The sequence below is a fragment of the Ammospiza nelsoni genome, chromosome 25 (genome assembly GCF_027579445.1).
Source record: "Ammospiza nelsoni isolate bAmmNel1 chromosome 25, bAmmNel1.pri, whole genome shotgun sequence".
Classification (NCBI taxonomy): Eukaryota; Metazoa; Chordata; class Aves; order Passeriformes; family Passerellidae; genus Ammospiza; species Ammospiza nelsoni.
Window position 1 is genome coordinate 1,504,394 of NC_080657.1, and position 18,641 is coordinate 1,523,034.

General features: G+C 52.8%; 1 protein-coding gene across 1 annotated transcript in view; it reads right to left on the reverse strand.

Annotated features, from left to right (window-relative positions):
- Positions 1-18,641, reverse strand: part of LOC132083701 (microtubule-actin cross-linking factor 1-like) — a 146,489-nt gene that overhangs the window by 3,126 nt on the left and 124,722 nt on the right. The window contains exons 71-98 of the mRNA XM_059488527.1: positions 18,286-18,512; positions 16,929-17,051; positions 16,738-16,839; positions 16,046-16,147; positions 15,771-15,944; positions 15,516-15,671; positions 15,173-15,370; positions 14,716-14,844; positions 14,216-14,389; positions 12,971-13,126; positions 12,644-12,850; positions 12,412-12,531; positions 12,097-12,266; positions 11,821-11,980; positions 11,092-11,286; positions 10,390-10,518; positions 10,164-10,307; positions 9,873-10,061; positions 9,446-9,563; positions 8,843-9,006; positions 7,636-7,798; positions 7,398-7,552; positions 7,090-7,164; positions 6,373-6,390; positions 4,391-4,508; positions 2,785-2,996; positions 2,191-2,301; positions 395-518 (exon numbers count right to left, since the gene is read on the reverse strand). Coding sequence (XP_059344510.1) covers positions 395-518; positions 2,191-2,301; positions 2,785-2,996; positions 4,391-4,508; positions 6,373-6,390; positions 7,090-7,164; positions 7,398-7,552; positions 7,636-7,798; positions 8,843-9,006; positions 9,446-9,563; positions 9,873-10,061; positions 10,164-10,307; positions 10,390-10,518; positions 11,092-11,286; positions 11,821-11,980; positions 12,097-12,266; positions 12,412-12,531; positions 12,644-12,850; positions 12,971-13,126; positions 14,216-14,389; positions 14,716-14,844; positions 15,173-15,370; positions 15,516-15,671; positions 15,771-15,944; positions 16,046-16,147; positions 16,738-16,839; positions 16,929-17,051; positions 18,286-18,512 — 4,113 coding nt within the window. The remainder of the gene's footprint in view (positions 1-394; positions 519-2,190; positions 2,302-2,784; positions 2,997-4,390; positions 4,509-6,372; positions 6,391-7,089; positions 7,165-7,397; positions 7,553-7,635; positions 7,799-8,842; positions 9,007-9,445; positions 9,564-9,872; positions 10,062-10,163; positions 10,308-10,389; positions 10,519-11,091; positions 11,287-11,820; positions 11,981-12,096; positions 12,267-12,411; positions 12,532-12,643; positions 12,851-12,970; positions 13,127-14,215; positions 14,390-14,715; positions 14,845-15,172; positions 15,371-15,515; positions 15,672-15,770; positions 15,945-16,045; positions 16,148-16,737; positions 16,840-16,928; positions 17,052-18,285; positions 18,513-18,641) is intronic.

Sequence of the window (18,641 nt, forward strand, 5' to 3'; positions counted from 1 at the left end):
GATGCCCTAAGTTTTGTTCCTCCCAATGCCCTCCCTGAGTTTTGCTCCTCCTGATGCCCTAAGGTTTGCTCCTTGTGATGCCTTAAGTGTTGTTCCTCTCAATGCCCTAAGTTTTTCTCCTGATGCCCTTTATTCCTCCTGATGCCTTAAGTTTTGTTTCTCCTGGTGCCCTAAGGTTTGCTCCCCCTGATGCCCCTTGCTCCTCCTCCCAATGCCCTTTGTTCCTCCTGATTCCTTAAGTTTTGATCCTCTCAATGCCCTGAGTTTGTTCCTCCTGATGCCCTAAGTTGCAGAGCTGTGCCAGCCTCTCCTCCCTCACCACCCACCCCTCAAATATTCTGTACTTTCTCCACTGCACCGGGGGGGAGTTTCCCCACCTTTTCCCCTCACTCACCTGCCCGAGTGGTTTTGGCACCTGTTGAGACTGGGGAGGAGCTGTTACTGGTGTCCCCAGCCAGGGAGGTCCTGCTGGAGTGGAACGTGGGGCGCTTCAGCTTGCTGCCCGCCGAGGGGGTCACCTTGGGAGGAAGCACACACAGGACATCCCTCAGCTGCCACCTGCACCCTGACAGGCCCAGGTGACAGCCCAGATCACATCCTCAGCAAAAATCTGGGCATTTGAGGAGCCCCCATCTCAATGGTCAGGGAAGGCACAAGCTGCTGTTTCAGTGGTTTATAAAAGAAGGGGAAGGCCCAAATGCTGAAAATTTGGAGGGGAATGGCAGCTTGTGAGCTGCAGGCTGAAAAAGAAAATTCTGAGCAAAGCTGTTAAGAGGCAGCATCAGCTGGGCCGGAAACTTCCACAAAGGGAATGTGGAATATGGGAAAAATAGGGATTTTAGCATCCAAGCAGCTCAGGAGCATTTTGGAATATCAAGTCCAACTCGGGATCTTCAACAGCACAACCCATTGTGGGCAGAGGTGCAGGGACACCCTGGTGCTGATGTCCACACCACTCCCAGTGCCCAGAAGCAGCCAAATTGTAAAAGTGATGGACAGGGAGACAAACCACAGCAGCTCAGCTCTTTTCACGGCGCCTTTTCCCGACCTTTAAGATGTTGGAAGTGCAGCTGGTGTGGGGTGAAGCAGCACAACAGGCAACTTTGCTCCCACTGCTGCTGCAAGAAGCCAAGGGGAAGGTGCCAGCAGGGCGAGGGCACCTGGATCCAGCTGGAAAAGGCAGCTCCAGTTCCAGTTCACCATCCAAAGCTCTGGGTTTGGGGCGGAGCTGCAGGAAAGCGCCTGCCTGTGGTGTCCCCAGCCCTGGGGGTTTCAGGGGTGCTGCATCCCTGGAGAGATACACAGATCCCAGAGGGCATTTCCTCCATCCCCTGCAATTTTGTCATTTTTGGGAACCTCAGAAATGTTGGGATGTGATGAAACTGGAGCTGCAGGGAGAGAGGGGCAGCTGAGGGAATCAAAATCCATTAAGACGCGATTTTTGAGGCACCACTGTCATCATCAGAGATTTGAATTCTCATCCTTGATCCTATGTTAAAATAGGCAGCAAGCATCAGTTTGGGGCAATTGGGGAAGTGCTCCTGACCTCCTGGTGAATCAAATTAATCCATTTTGCACATGGAAGCACCGCTGAGCAGCAAGACACAGGGAACCACCGGGATCTACCCGGTGCTTCTCATCACCCACTCGCAAGGGCAGGAAAAGTCCACGAGGAGGCTGAAAACTTGAGGAAAACCAAAGCCTCAGCCCAAATTCATCCTCCTGGGAGCACCAAGGTGGTGGCTGGACACACCAGACGTGCTTGAACACGGTGATAAACACAAGCTCTCCATAAAACTGAGGCGCTGTGCTTACGGTGCATGCGCTGTAGCTGATTTTCAAGTCTCAACTCGGCCGCCGGGTTTCAATTTTTTGGGAAGCCAAACGCGGCCCCTTTCCAATAAAGCTCGGAAAATGAATACACTTCTCAAAGCACGAGAGGATTAACACTGCTTGGAAGCAGGTGAGGGTGAACCGAAAGCGTCGTGCCTCACTTTGAAGCCGATATTTAAATTTTAATCCGAGTTGGAGACTCATGAAAAACCAACAGTCGGAGGAGCGTTAGCGGTGCTACAAGCGCTGCTCTACCAGGAGGAAAGCGTTAGGAGCAGGCAGGGCAGTGGGGTGGCTCCGTGCCAGGGGCACTCCAGGCTGCCAGCAGCTCCTGGGGGCTGGCAGACCATACTCTACCTCAGTGCTGGGGAGCTGGAAGTCGGAATAATCGATTCCCCTCAGGGGGGTGCTCGCTTTACTGTTTATCAACCAGGGTTTGTCATAGCATCGGGAGAAGTGGTGTGGAGTCTGTGAAATGGAAAAGCCAAGGAAAGGGGGGGGGAGAGGCGGGATGAGTGGTAAAAAAAAAAAAAAAAAAAAAAAAAGATAAATGGGAGAGTAATCTGGAAAATGGGGGGGGAAACGGTACTAAAATGGAGCGAGAAGCAAACGGGAATTGCGTAGATTAAAATAAAGGGAAAAACCCAAAAGGCGATGAAATAATGACATGGTGGGGAAGGAGAAATGAGGAGTGATGGTTTCCTCCTGACACCACAGCCCTGCCTCGGGCACCGGGAGCCTTCAGCTGCACGGCGAGCGCTGGGGACCCTCCTGTGGAGGGCTGGAAACCTGGAAACCTGTCCTGCAGCATCCCACCCCATCCCACCTGGACACCAAGGAGCACCTTCTAGACCCCTCCTCAAACCCCCAAACCCCAACCTTCCTCCTGCAGCTCCTCATCTGGGTTTTGGAGTCCCTGAAGGGAAGGGAAATCTTCCCCCCCGTCCCCACCTTGGCTCCGCTGGCTGGGGTGGCAGGAGAGGAGGGCATGGAGGCGCAGCTGTGGTTGCTCTGGCTGGCACTGGAGCTGGACCTGGTCGGGGAGGCCGCTCTGGAGGAGGGTTTGGAGCGGCGGCCCCGCGAGCGGAACGGGGTCATCCCCTGCGAGGCCCCCTCGGGCAGGATGAACTTCTCCCGCAGCTCCAGGTTGGTCCTTCCTCGTGCTGCAGGGGAGAGAGGAAGGAGAACTCAGCTTTGGAGGGATCCAACGTCCTCATCAGGGCTCAGGAGGCTCCAGGGCTGGGAGCAGCTTCTTTGGGCATCTCCCCAAGCCCAGCTCTGAGAGCAGCGAGGTTCTCCTGCTCTGCCTTAAAACCATGGATCAGCTCTTTGAGAAACTGGCTGATTAGAAGCTGCCCCAGGGCCAGGAATTCACACTGGATGCTCAGTTCCTCTCTTGTGGAAAAGCATCCTGACGGCCTTTAAACTCACCGTGTCACAACAGTGTCCAGTGTGATCTTTAAAGTGTAATCTTTAAGGTGGCTTAAAAATAGCAAAAGCAGCTTTGAAGGGTTGAGATTCTTGAGAATCTGAGAGAGATTCTGCTCTCCAACAGCTCTCCATGAATTTTTTGGGGAGAGAGGAGAAAAAAAACCACCTTCCCAACTTTTCCAACCAGCCACTGGATTCTTGAGAATCTGAGAGAGATTCAGCTCTCTCACAGCTCTCCACTCATTTTTTGGGGGCAGAGGAGAGAAAACCACCTTCCCAGCTTTTCCAACCAGCCATTGAAAACCGACTTTTCAAAGAAACTTTCATCCAAACGCCTCAAAGAGCTGGAGGGTCCCCTTTTGACAAGCAAGGGGCAACCAAGCAGGGAGAAGGTCTGTGGGCTTCAGCTGACGTGTTGGAAGCAGGTCTGGGTGCTTCATGCTCGGGGGTGTTCAAACAGAGAGCGAGGGCATGCACCGAGCCTTACGGAGGAATTCCGGGGCCAGAAAGCCAAGAAAGCAACATCAGGAGGGAAGCACCACGCTGAGATAAGCAAGGGATAGCAACAACCTCGATGCCAGCGCTGCAAAACATCTGCTGCAAAGCGTGAAGGGCGGAGGAGGAGCAGGAAAAGCCCGAGGGGGAGCTTGGCTCACTGCAAATCAATCATGCTGCTTTCAGCAACAGCCGTCGGGCAGCCGGGGCGCGGAATGCAGCAGCTTGAACAAGACACAGCCGAAGCAATTAGCACCCCAGAGAAACGTGGAGCACTCTCCAAAACACGCTCCAGTCCTGGCCAGCCCCTGGCTAATCACGCTCTGCCCCCTGGGCACGGCTCTGGTCCAGCCCAGGGGTTCTGATCACTGCCACACCTCAAGGTTTTGGGGAGGAGGTGACCCCAGCTCCACTTGCTGAGGCCTCAAAACCAAGGACAACACAACCCTTCCCTCTTTCCCTGGATAAACACTGCCAGGTTAGCTGCAGCATCACCAAATCTGGTGATTCCAATTTCTTGGTTTGCTTTGGATCTGTTTTCTCCAGCTCCTGCCCATCTGGACAATGACCCAGCCACGGCATCCAAACTCCCCTCCGTGGGTGGGCAGACTCAGATTGCACCAAGCCTTACCTCTGCACGGGTCATTCTTCACTAGAAACTCGTCCAGGGCCATCCATCCTCCTCCCACACGGACCATGACCGTGCTCCTCAGGATCCGGACCAGCCGCAGCTGCTGGGAGTCTCCGAACTGTGGGGCAAGGAAAGGGTCAGGGAAAGGGGAACAACCATGGGAACACGGCTCCTTCCCTCCCCAGGCTGCACCAGAGGCTCTCAGCCACCTATTCCACACTTTAAAGGCTTCTCCAGACAGGTTCTTCTGGAATAAGTGAGAGGTAAATCCCCAGTTGATGGGGAGTTTTCCTGCCTGGTTTGAAGATGATGCAACCAACCCAAATGCTTTAATTTTAAAGCTGTTTAAGGAGATTTTAGAATTTGGGGTTGGATGGGTTTTCACAGCCAGAATTCTAGTTTTTTCCTCTTTTTTTTTTTTTTTTGTGAAGGAAATAGAGGCTGTCAATGCCCTGACCCTCCTGGTGCAGCCCACGTGGGAAGGAGCCGGCTGATTCAGCAGGACAAGCCCAGCCAGACACCTCTGATCACCACCAACCAAGTCTGAAACCCAGGGACTCCCCTGAGCCTCAGACTTGACCCCACCAGCCACAAAGCCCCAGCAATTGCCCAGTGAGGATGTTTGGATGAGTGCAGAGTGATGGGAATCCAGGCAGGAGTCCCCAGCAATGTTGATTAGTGATTGCCATGTTCATTAGTGGTTTGAAATGCCTGTGGTATCACAAAAGTGCACCCCAGATCAAAAAAGCATGTAAAAAAAAAGCATGTAAAAGCTTGTAAAGCTCCCCCTGAATCTCTTGTGCACCCAAGCCCAGGCTCCTGGGTGTCTGCCAGACCTGGGAGGGACATGGAGAGCCTGGCTGGGATGTGGCAGCTCTGCATCCAGGTCTGCAGAGCACCTGCTGGGATGAGAAGACAGGAGAACCAGGTTTTGGAGGCAAGACCCTCTCCAGAATTATTAAAAAAAGGGGAAAAGAACCCAAACAGGAACAGTTTCTGTGGGTGGAGATGCAAAATTAGAGAGTCAATGAGAACAGAGTGTCTGGGATGGGTCAGGGCAGCAGATGAATCTCTGACCCACAGGGATATGGGACTGGACCATTGGTGGATCTCCCTGTTTGAGGGTCCTACCAAGGTGTCCTTGTCCCAGTTAAAGAGCTGCTCACAGGCAGGGAAGGGAGCAGGGAAACCTCTACATGAGGTGTCCTTCAAGAGCCAACCCCAGGAATGAATCAATTCTCATTATTTTTCAGTTTTTGTTGAAGATATTTCTATAATCACTGCCTAAACGAAAGCCAGAGCTCTCAGGAGTCATCCACTTCCAACATCCAAGTTTGTTTCATTCTGGGCATCTTTTGGGGCACATTTTTGGGTGGGCACCGCCACTGCATGTGAAAAAGAAGTTTATTTTTATCTGGGCAGGGGCAGTGGGGACATCAGAGGGACACAGGGTGCCCCAGCCCTGTTCTAAAGGAGGCTGGGCTCACCTCAGGTCACGACACTCTCAGGATACATGCAGGTGCTGGGAGGGGAGCCTTGCCCCAGTGAGGAGTTACTCAGTGGGAGTAGCAGGATGAGGGTTTAGTTGTCCTACAGGATTACTCAGCGCTCTCATTCCATGGTGATTGCAGCCCAAACCCACCCCGAGCCTGGTGCAGGCTGTGCCCCTCAGGAGAACACATCCAGTGACCATAATTCACCACCATGAACATCCCAAATAAATCCAGAGAGAAAAATCTCTGCACTTTTACCAAATCCTGCTTTTTCCATCAATTTTTTTCTCTTTTTTTCTGCCCAATTTTTTTTTTTTTTTTTTTTTTTTTTTTTGGGGGGTGGCACTCCTCTGTACCAGGCTCTGCTGAGCAGAGCTCCCAGATCACATCCTCCCACAGCACCACGGGACAGAGAGCAGCACCACAACACACACAGAGGGTTAAAAATAATTCCAGAGGTGAGAGACAGCACCACGAGGTAAACTGTACCTGATTGCCGAGGAAGAACTATGGAGGGAGAGGGAAGGGGGACAGGGGAGGAAAGTCCAGAGGAAGAGGAGGGGAAAGAAAAACAAGAAAAACATTTATGGGATTAACAGTGCAACAATCATGAAATCTGTTAACTGCAGGAGTTAGAAATTTGGGGGAAATTTGGGCTATTTGGGGGGAAGGAGAAGCTCTGGGAGCTTGGGGCCGGTGCTGCTGGAGGGGGATCAGCTCCTCCCAGCTGGAACATCAACCCCAAACCCATCTGGGGCAGGGAAGTGGGAATTGTGCTGCCACTTCACCTGGGTGAAGGGTTTGAAACACAACCAGCAGCTGGTTACAAAGAGATTCTGTCAGGAAATCCTTCTCCCTTCTTGGGGAGCGAGCTAAGAAAAACACAGGCACAAGGTACACTCATCCAGGAGGGAAACTCCAAGGGCGGCTCCAGCCCAGTGAATGCAGCGTTTCACGGGGCCCCTGGGCTGCCTGCCCCAGAACAGGGACACTTTTATGTTCTCCCAGCTCAGGGAACGCCCTGGGGCCAAGGATGGAGCTGGGAAAACACATCCCAGCCGCTCCACCAGTGCCAGGGGACGAGGTCTCTGCCTCACCCCGGGTTCCCACCCTGTGCCAAGCTGGGCACCCCTGGCTGATGCCCCCTCCCTCGGTGGGAAGGGGGAGGAGGATTTGGGGGGGTTTGCATCCCCCTCTCTGCCTTACCCGGTATTTGTTCTCGCCGATCTGCTCCACTTGGAATCTCTTGGCACACTTGCACTGGGCCACTTGCCTGGTGACCTGCCACCAGCAACACGAGAGATGAGAAACCAGCATTTTGGGAGTCTCCCCCAGTGCAAATCACTGCTCTGATAAAACAACCCCAAGCAGCCTTTCCTTCTACAACACGCTCAGTTCCAACCAATTAATTCAGCTCAGCACCACCAAAATCTTCTTTTAATCGAATTTTTCTCTTCCCCGCAGCCTGAACCGCCCCAAACCCTTCTGAGCACCCCCTTTTTTTGCTGCCTCACCTCATCCTCGATCTTGTCAGCATCTGTGGTGGGTCTGTAGGCGTCCTTGTTGGGATGGAGGGCAGCCACAAACTCGTAGTAGTCGATGTAGCCGTCACCATCGCGGTCAAAGATATCGGCCACCGCCGTCATCTCCAGCTTGGTGGTGGGGAATTCTGGAAGGGAACAGGGACAGGATGAGGCTCCTCAATCAGAGAGAGGCATGCAGGAGCTGCAGGGCTGGTTCCCAGGGACTCACTGGAAGCCAGGATGCCGTCGATGAACTCCTGCCGCGTGATTTTCCCGTCCTGGTCCTTGTCGATGCGCCGGAAGAAATCCATCACCCGCGACTTCTTGTGGTTCATCCAGCGCATGTACTTCTTCCTCCACATGTCAAAGTCGAAGTTTGCAAACTCCTTCAGCTGGAAGGAAAACCCAGGGGAGAGTCAGTGGTGGAAATCCCAAAGGAGCAGCGCTCACAGACCCACCCCAAAACGCTCTTTGGTGAGCTCACAGTGCCACCGCTCCCTGCCCGCCCTCCTGGGAAGGTTTGTCTGGATTTTTCCAGACAATTCCCAGCGAGGGCTTTGCCCAAAGTGAATTCCCAGCACAGGACACACAGCGGAGCCAACAGCCAGCAGGTGGATTTTGTGCATCCCAGGGGCTGGGGATGCAGCGCTGCCCACGCTGCTGTGGGGACGCACAGGCAGGGAGGGTCAGCTACAGGCACACACAGACACACACATACACCTCTTCCTCACCCCAGGCACTTGCCAGGGAGAAATTCCCACTGGCAGCATCAATCTGGGCACAGATCTCCCCTCTCCCTTTCCCTCTGAGCAGCCAAGAAGGGATTTCTTGCTCAAGTCCCAGCCTAACACCCTCCAATTTAAACACTCTTATCTCCCCACCCCAAAAAGGACACCCATGACCCATGATCCCACCAGCTCAAGCAGCTCACACCAAGGTAACACAACAATTTTAGAGTTTTTTTGGTTTTTTTTTCCCCTCTCTCTGAACATTCTTGGGGTGAAAAGCAACAAAGAAAAAACATGGATACGAAGGAACTGAACTGACCTACAGCAAAAGCAACAGAAAACAAAAAAAAACACTCACTTCTGGGCATAGCTGCTTTGTTAAGCATAAATAAAAACAAAAATGGCATTAGATGGTTGGATAAAGTAGAGACAGTAATTGTTAAGCTAATTATTAGGAGGAAAGCAGGGCCTGGCTGTCATTAACTCTACAGATACCAAATACAGGGGCATAAAGCTGGTTAATGTGCAGTTAATTACTTAATCACCAAAGGGTTTTTTAGCCTTAATATTTTAGGAATATTTGATTTCTGAAAAGGCAGCAGAACTGCCTGTAGGAGCTGGGGCAGCACAGATTTAAAATGCTTCCTGCACCTCTCTGGGGATGAAATCCCAGCTCCCACCCTGCCCGGAGCAGCCAGGGGCTGTTACCTCCTCCAGCCTGTCCAGGGCATCGTTGAGCTTCCTCTGCCTCTCCAGGGCCAGCAGCCAGACCTGCTGCCAGCGTGCTGAGAGCTGGTTTATCCTGGGATTCTTCGTTTCTGACTGGGAGATGATGGGCATGCTGGGGGGAGCAGCCTGCCCCAGGCATTTTCCTGGCAAAAAACGGGAGAGGAGTTGTTTGAGGTGCTGTTCTCGGAGGCTGAAGAGCAGCAGTGAAATGTGTTTTGGTTTTTTTGGAGGGGGAAAACCTCCCACAGCCTTGCTGGCTGCTGTCCCCAGGTAGGAGGACAGGGTGACAGACAGCTCTACACCCACACCCCCAGCACTCAGGAACTCACACTGGACTCTGGCTTCAAGAAGCCACAATAAAAGACCCCAAAACTTCATCCCAGAGAGGGGAGCAGCGCTGGAGCACCCCCAGGAACAGCACACCCAGATTTGGGAAATGTCACCTGGATTCTCCCCTCCTGACGAGGCTCAGCGCCTTCCTGGTGGCTGTTAGCGCAGGATGCCTCGTTAATTGATAATCAGAGCTAATTATCTTCCTAGGAATTTCATTTCCTGCCATCCTAGCACCCAGAGCAGACTCACTGTTGCTGCGGGATTTGTCGATGAAGGGCCCGTGGGGAGGCTCAGTCGCTTTTCTTTTGTAGGTTTTTGTCACCCGGTCCACGTCTGGCTGTTTCCGTGTCATCTCCTCCATAAAGGACTGTCAAAACACAGAAAGGATGAAAAAAAAACCCTTTGTAATTTCAGCCTTTTTTGCTTTCCAGCCCTCACTGGGACATGCCAGGCCTGTAGAGGGAGGTGAGCACAATGCACCAGTGACTGGGGATTGTGGCTGAGCTGCTGCTTGGGTTTGCCAGGGCTGGAGATCATCCCTGGGCTGGTTTTGCTCCAGCTGGGTCCCATGCTGATTTAATAGGCAATTCCAGGAGAAGGCAGTGCCTCCTCCACCCAGGGAGCCAGGAGAAGCCTCTCACTCTTGCCCCTGTCCCAAGCTCAGCTCAGGGCTCACCTGGTGCTCGGAGATGAGCGCCTTGACCTGATCAATATTCTGGGGGATGGGGTCCTGGTCCCGCTGGATCAGGGTGGTCTCAGCCCATTGGATCCAAGCCAGGAGCTCCTCCAGAAGCTCTGCATTGGCCACCAGCTCGGAAAGTGCTGACTCCAGCCTCTGCTGGTGCTGCTTTGCCCATGTGAGAACCTGTTGGAAACACGGGGTGACCACTCGGTGTGGGACACCTGGAGCAGGACCCACCACTCCCTGGGACCACCATCAGCCTGGAACTACCCCTGCAGGACTCACCTCCTCAAACCTGGCCCGGATGATGGTGATCCAGTGCTTGATGGTGGTGATGCAGTCGGGGTGGCAGGCGCCCAGGATGACCTCGCCCATCCCCACCGCCGCGTTCACGTCCACCCTCTTCTCCTCCACTTTCTTCATGAACTCCTGCAAGCCACAAAGGAATTATTCACTGATATACCCCCCCCTCTAAGCTTGCCCTGGGTGGTGTTTTGGAGCTCCCCATTACCTTGTGGGCATCAATGAGGGCTTGCAGGGCCTCGGCGTCGTCGGGCAGTGCTCCCCGAAAGCGCAGGGACTGCTCTGCCTCCGAGAGCCACTCCAGCAGCATGTGCACGGCTGTCCTGAACTCCTCAGCCTGCAGCAACAACAGCACAGGCTTTGCTCAGCCCCCTGGCAGCTGGAGGGCTGAAAAGGGCTTTAAAAATACTCAAAAAGGGGAAAAAGCCCCTTTTGGGGCTGCCGGGTACTCTGGCGCCTCCCTCCCCTCAGCATCAGCTGCTCTGAAGAAGGAAATGTTTTTAAAAACAGCACTTTTAAAAAGTGCTGTATCCTGAGCAATTTGGCACCTGGGTAGTTTATTCTGTAAATTGCCTACTTGAAGTAAAAGCTGCTTAAGAGCCTTTGACCTTTTTGGTTGTTTTTTTTTTATTCTTTTTTTTTTAGCTCCAATCGAGTCTCTCTGGACACCGGCAAACACTGGCCTGGCCTGTCTGATCACTGCTGTGCACATCAGCGAGATCTTTCCATCCTCCCTTTTGCAAACCAGCCTTTATCTGCTCATTTTTTTGGGAAAAACAACCAGAAACAGCCTGATACCACTCCACTGCTTCACAGGCACCACTGTGTCCTACCTGGAGGAGGAAAAACCGCTTCCCCTGGAGCCCAGCGAAGCATCCCAAGAGTTTCCAGCCACGGATTTTCTCCTCACCTGCTTGAGGGCCTGCTCCAGGCGGGTCTGTTTGGACACAGACAGCTTGCACACCGTGTCCCAGCGGTTGCTGAGCTCCTGCAGCTGCACCTTCACCCAGGTGGTGTCGTCCCGGCTGCTGTCGATGAGCTCGCGGCCCGAGCGCTTCAGCACCTGCACCGTCCCCGTGCGCTTCCCCAGCTCCTTCTGGAACACCTGCAGGGACACAGCAGAAGCTGAGCAAGGCCAGGAAGCTCCACTGTTATCACCTTTTCAGTAATGTGGAAGTTCTCCCCATTTTTTTTTCTGGTTTTTCCCCCTCTTTATTTGCTCCAGGACAAGCAGCAAAGCACCAACTCTGTGTCTGCTCTCTGGCTTTTGGTGAGGATGAATCAATTCTCATTATTTTTCAGTTTTTTGTTGAAGACATTTCTATAATCACTGCCTAAATTAAAGCCAGAGCTCTCAGGAGTCATCCATTTCCAACATCCATTTTGGGCATTTTTTGGGGCATCTTTTTGTCCCCACTCAGGACTCGGAGAAGAGCCGGGGAAAGGTGCTCTCACCACGTGAGCATCCATTTTCAGTTTTTGTTGCAGACATTTCTATAATCACTGCCTAAATTAAAGCCAGAGCTCTCAGGAGTCATCCACTTCCAACATCCAAGTTTGTTTCATTTTGGGCATTTTCTGGAGCATCTTTTTGCCCCACTCAGAACTCGGGAGAAGAGCCAGGGAAAGCTGCTCTCACCTTGTGAGCATCCATCAGGTTCATGACCAGATCCAGGTCCCCGTGGACAGGCTGGTCCTCAGCTAACTGGGGCTCCACCTTGTAGAGCCAATCCACCAGAGCCTGCAGAGCATCCATGAACTGCCCAGAGAACAGAAGGGCCTCCTCCAGCTTGTGCTGCCTGGAAAACAAACACCCCAGTGAACATCCATGAGCAAACTCACCTCCTTTTCTCACACCCCAGTGACTCCACACCCTGCCTATGGCACTGCTGGTGCAGCTTGGAGCTGGGCTCACCTTTCCACGGATTTTCCACACACTGTGTCCCATTTATCCCTGACTTCTCCCAGCAAATTGTCCAGTTTTTGAGTGTCATCTGGAAGCAAGGCTTTTTCTTTGAGGGCTCTGCCTGTCCTGATGGTGGTGTCATACACAGGCTGCTTCCCACCCAGGGTCTTCTGGAACTCCTGGGAAATGGAGAGAAAACAAAATTGCTTCAGAAAGCCTAGAAATGCTGTGAGGATTCCCAGACTTCCATGGCAATGGGAGGCATGGACAGGAGAAAAGCATTCCACCCCATCCAGCACCAGCCTGGCTTTGGCAGAGCCTCACCTTGTGTTTGGAGAGCTGCAGCTTGATTTTGTCAGGATCATTGGAGATCTCCAGCTCTGAGTCCAGGTGATTCTCTGCATCCTCCAGCCAATCAATCAGCTTCTTCCAGGCTTCGTGGAACTGCAAGACAACACAAGCAAGCCTGAAACTTCACACTGGTGGTGTTCCCAGTTCCTTTGTGGTCCTGCTGGCCCTTCCTTGGGGTCTGCCACACCTTTCCCACGCCCCTCACCTGCTTGGCTCTCTTCCTGGCATCATCAAGAGCCCGTCCCCTCTCCACTGAGCGCTGCACCACCTTCTCCCAGCGGGACTGGACGCTGACCAGCAGGTTCTTGATCAGCACCACGTCCTGCTTCTGGCTGAGGAACTTCAGCTGGTTGCCAGTCTGGTCCAGCTCGATGATGCGGTCGCGGTGCGCGTTCACCTCGTTGGCGAACACCTGCCAAGAGCAAAGGGTGTCCCACGTGTCAGAGGGGATGGGTGTGACCCCCAGGAGCCACGGGAGAGGCGAGGAGCCACCCTGGCTCCCTCTACCCCAGGGATGGAGCCTTTGGGGTACCTTGTGCTCGTCGATCTGGGCCAGCACCGCGGCCAGGATGAGGCTGGGCGGCGGTGCAATGTTCAGGCTCTGCTCAGCCAGGGTCAGCCAGTTGATGAAATCCTGCAGGGAGTTCTGGAAGTCCGTGGCCAGGGCCAACGCCTCCTCCAGCTTCGCCTGTGGCAGCGGGGAAGGGAGAGAAAGGGAGAGGAAAAAACACAACACGGACGGGGTGAGAGCTGTGATCTGCACACAGAGGCAGCCTTTGTGTCCCTGCAGCAGGAACCTCGTCAGCCCCCCAGCCCAGAAACACCAGTGCTGTGCCAAGGGGAGGGGGCTGCACTGAAAGGCAAGGCTTTCTCTGCAAACAAGAGTGGTGCCTGAAAGAGGAGCCCTTCCTCAGCACACGAGCAGCTGCGTCACCCCTGGCTTCCTGGGGAAGGGATCTCTGTGGGGACAGGGCTGGCTGCATGGGGATGGGGTTCTGATGGCAGCAGCTGCAGATTTATTCTGGGCCCTTGTTTTATCTCATCCCCGGCCAAAAGCTGAGGATGGAGTCAGCTCGGAGGAGGGTTTGGCTGGACCAACAAAGGCTGCCTTTGAGAGCTGCAGGAGGCTTCTTCCCACCTCCCTGAATTAACCCAAAACGCCAGTTCACCCTCATTTTCTGTGTGATTTAACCAATTCTACAAAAAAAAAACAAAAAAAAAAAAACATGCCAACAGCCTGACACTCAGCACCACCTGAGAAACAGAATCAACCTTTACAACCAAGGAAAACAGATAAAAAACCCCAAATCCCAACTTTGTGTGAGAAAACAGGGAGCAGCTGCTGCCAGACCATCACAGACATCTTTTACGAAAAATCCTTTCCTTAGGATTGTTCCTCCTGAGAAGCTGAGAGGACTCAGGAACAAAATGTAAACAATGATTATCTGATGCTGTGGAATGCAACAGGTAAATCTGGGATTGGTCTCATGGGGTTGTTTCTAATTAATGGCCAATCACAGTCAGCTGGCTCAGACAGAGAGAGACAGAGCCTTTGCTATCATTCTTTCCTATTCTATTCTTAGATAGGATTCCATCAGAAGGCTATCTTCTATTCTTTTAGTATAGTTATAATATAATATATATCATAAAATAATAAATCAAGCCCTCTGAAACACGGAGTCAGACCCTCATCTCTTCCCTCATCCTCAGACCCCTGTGAACACCATCACAGTCAGACCATGGGGCAAGGCTGGATGCATTTTCCCCTCAATTTTACCTTTCTCTCCTCCATCTTGGTGCTGACCAGACTCCATTTCTGCTCCAGCAGGGCCACGCTCTGCTCTGTCTTGGAGCTGGAGCCAGAATCATCGCGGTTGAGCAGCATCAGCCTCCCCTTGGCCAGCAGCTGGCTGTAGACATCCTCCTTGGCTTTGAGCTGGCTGTAGAGCTCCTGCAAAGAGCCACCAGCCAAGGGTTAGGCAGGGAAAAGCCCAGGGAGGGAACATGCCGTGCTGCAAGGCTGCAGGTGATGGGAACAGGAGGCTGGGGAGTGACAGCAGAGCGACACTTTGAGCTGAGGGAAGGTGGTTAAAGCATCCTGATGGCTGTTCCAGGCATCAAATGCAAAATGATCTCTAAGAGGAGACCAGAGCAGCCTGTTCTCCCCTCACACACAGAAAGGAGAAGTTTTGATGGTGATATTTGACAGGAACTTGCTGAATTAAAAGGATTTTAAAGAAAAAAATAACAAAAAAGAGATCTCTCCTGAGAAATTACCATGTGGGCATTGAGCTGTTCCCGGGCAGTTTCTGGCAGACCTCCCGTGGGTTTTGAGGCCGACAATTGGCTCTCCATCCTTGTTAGCCACAGGAGGAAGTCTTCAATCTCACCATGGAAACCCTGAGCCTGTTGGGGAACGGAGAATCGGCCCCGGATCAGATGACATCAGCCACCATTGATCCAGTGCCAGGGGTAAAGCAAAGCTGGCTTTGCTTTGAAGGCAGATAAAGAGGCAGAGCTGGACGTGCCAGCGTGCTCAGGAGGGTGAGACTGGTGTGCCCACAACCCACAGGTGTGCTTGGTCCCCAGTGCACTTCAGGGCAGGCACTGAACCACAGCAGGTACAGAAAAACTTCCATTAGAAAATCCCAGTGTCGCCCCAACCCTTTCCCCCTAAAACAAATGAAAAGTGGCACCCACAGCACAGGGGTGATTCCCACTGCCTCCTGCTGACCTGCTGGAGGGTGGACTGCAGCTGCTGCTCCCTCTCCTCTGTTTTCTGCAGCACTGATTCCCAGCAGGAATTCAGCTTCTCCAGGCGGTTCCGCAGGCTGCTGGCATCGTCCCCTGCACTCGACTCCAGCAGCTCATTCCCTGCTTTGTTCACTGTCTCCACGGTTGCTTGGTGGGCCAGGACATCATTCTTCAGCACCTGCACACGGCGGGCAAAAGTTGGAAAACCTCTCCTAAACACCCTGCTTGCTCTCAGGGAGCAAAACAACTCAAATCCTTCATGAGAAATTGAGTGCTGCCATGGGAATGGGCTAAAAATGTATCTGGGGTGGGGAAACACTCACGTGGTGCTTTGCAAGTTCCACCTCGATGACTTTAGGGTCCCCATTGATGGGTTTCTGGGCATCCAGCAGCTCCTCAGTGTGGGTGAGCCAGGCCATCAGCTCTGCCAGGGCGTGCTGGAACTGGCCCAGGGCCAGCAGGGCGGCTTCCAGCTTGTGCTGGGCAAGGACAGGGATGGAAAAGGGGAGTTTTAAAGGGTTGGTTGGGGAGCACCAGAGCCAGTTTCATCCTGTGACAGCCCCAGGTGCTCACTCTACCTGTCTGTGAGCAATTTTCTCGCCCAAGTTCTCCCAGAGATGTTTGAGCTCTGTCAGTGGCTCCTTGATGATGTCTCTGTCTGTCTCATCCGTAGCCTTTTTTAGCATCAGTTCACCTTGGTGATTAAGCTTTTCCATCTCAATCTGCTGCTGGTAAACCTCCATTTTAAACTCCTGCCAAGACAAGCAGGACAAAAACCAGAGGCAGAGTGAATCACTGGAGCTCTGTGAGGCAAAGCAGCGCCACAGGAACCTCTCCCTCCACTGCCAGGTACCTTCATCTCGTTCATCTGCTCCTTGACCGTGCTCAGGTCCGTGCCCACGGGGGACATGTTGCACAGTTTGATCACAGCGTTGTCCAGCCAGTCAAACATGGCCTGGAAGGAGCAAGGACAATGTGAGGGAATGGCAAAGTGGTCAGGGGACGAAGATGGTCGGGGATGAAGGTGGTCAGGGGATGAAGGTGGTCCCTCCACCACCCCATGGACATGAAACTGCTCTGTCAGGGCAGCTCTGTCCAGCTCCCTCTCCTGCCTCCCCTCATCCTGCTGCTCTGAGCAGGCATCAAGCACAGTTTGATGTTGCACAGTTTGATCACAGCATTGTCCAGTCAGTCAAACATGGCCTGGAAGGAGCAAGGACAAGGTGAGGGAACAGCAATGTGCCCTCTGCAGTTGGTCAGGGGGTGAAGATGGTCCCTCCACCACCCCACAGCCATCAAACTCCTCTGTCAGGGGAGCCCTGTTCAGCTCTTTCCCTCATCCTGAATCAAGCTTTGGGAAAACCAATACAATCAAATATCTGCTCCTCCTCAGAGCTGCTGGTTGAGCTCAGGCTCCCTCAGAGCCCTCACCCAGGAGATGTTTCCTGCTTTAAGAAATGCAAATCCCAGCACAGCTCCATGGAGAGGGCTCACAGTGCTGCTCCCAAGGCCCACCCACTCCACACCAGCAGCCCTGCCCCTCACCTGGAGTGTGTCCTGGTACTGCACAGCTGACTGCATGGCTTCCTCCAGCTTCTCCAGCCTCTCCTTCCAGGTCCTGTTCAGGTTTTCCCATGCATTGTTCATCTGAGCAACACAGAACTCGTCAGGCTCCACAACCAGAGCTCCCACTTGCTCCCAACCTGGTTTTACCTGGAGTGGAAAGCTCTCCCTACCTCGTCAATGCTCTTCTTCACTTCTGGCTTCTCAGTCTCACCGCAGGCAAAGATGAGATCAGTCCCCAGGAGGCGGATGAACTCCAGCTCCTCGTGCAGCCCGTCTGTCTCCTCCTTGATAGTCTGCAGAGGCACAGCCACACAAGGAAAACCTTTGTGATCAAACCCTCTTCCAAGACTGCTCCATGAGCAGGAGGGTCCTTGCTGCTCCAGTGCCCTGCACCTTGGCCAGGAGCCCAATCCAAACCCCGAGAGCAGGTGACACAGAGTGTTGAGATGGTCACACAGAACAATTCTGGAAATAATAAATTCTGAAATTTATGCAATTTCAGGAGGCTTCTCTTGCCTCTCTTTGTTTCAAGATTCCCAAACCTTGATTGTAACAGCATGCTGTCTTTTATAGCTTCCCACAAAGTATGTGCTTTACTCATTGGTCACAACAGATCAACACAGGGTTCACTGGTACAAAGCAGTCTCCACCACTGTTTTCAGCTAACACCCAACTGCAGGTTTTCATTTATCTTTTTCTTCTCAGTTTCCATGTCAACAACCTTGGTAGAATTCCTTTCAGGGGTAAATGTGAACCTTATCAGCTTCTCCTTCAGCTAACTCTTGCTGGCTCACAGAGCAGCTGTCAGCCCTTCCACAACAGAGAGCAGGTGGCCACTTTTGTCACCACCACCACCACCCTGCTCTGCTCCCACCTCTGGGACTAAAATAACAACATCTGTATTTAGCTGTGAGCCTCAGCCGTTCTGGCTGGAGATGTTTACAGGAGATGGGTGTTTGCAGAAGCGTTTTGTCAATACAGGAGTGAGGGTTTTGAGGTTCAAAAGGCACAAACCAGAGTTTGAATGGTTATGAAAAGGGAGCAGCAAGGCTAAACTTAGCAAAGTATAAAGAAACAGCCCTGCTGCTCAAGGCCTGAGTCAACTCAAACCCACCTGAAGTGGATTTTGCCACTTGAAGCAACCAGCAACAGACAAATCCAAGCACTTATCTCTGCTCTGACCAAAATCTAAATATACTCTGCCCAAGCCAGCCAGCCTCTGGCTTGGGCTGGGAGCAGAGCCCTGCAAGCCTCCACATCACTCCAAGCAAGTGGGCACAGAGCTCTGGGCACACAGAGCTCCGTGTGCTTCCCAAAACAGCAGCAGATAATGTGATTTAAGGTGAAGGATATGTGAAATCCACTTCTGGCTTTTTCCTCGCAGCTCCAAACTGCAATGGAAATGACTCCTCATAATCTGACTGACTGCCTACAAAACTGATTCACCTCTGGCCACAGCCACGATCTAAGATCTTCCCAATTTAGCAGACAAGCTCCAGAGCGAGGAGCAGCCCCATGGGGCCTCACCTCTGCTGCTTCCACCTGCTGCTTGATGATGGAGGGGTCAATGCCTGGGCTCTCCAGGTCGTGGACAATGTCCTGGGTGTCCCTGATGGTCGTCAGGAGCGCTGCCATGTCGTACCAGAACTTCTCTGCAAGCTCCAGGACATCGAGGAACTTCATCTCGCGCTCCTCGGTCCGAGCCTTGATGTCTTCCCAGAAGAAAACCATCTGATCCAGCTTGTCCTGGATGACTGGGGAAGGAAATTGAAGTATTCAGTGAAGAAGGAAACCTTTTGGCAATGCAAGAGCATTTTCAAAATACTCAGAAACAGCCAACAGGATATCCAGAAGGGAATAAAGATGGCCAGGGCTATCAGAGC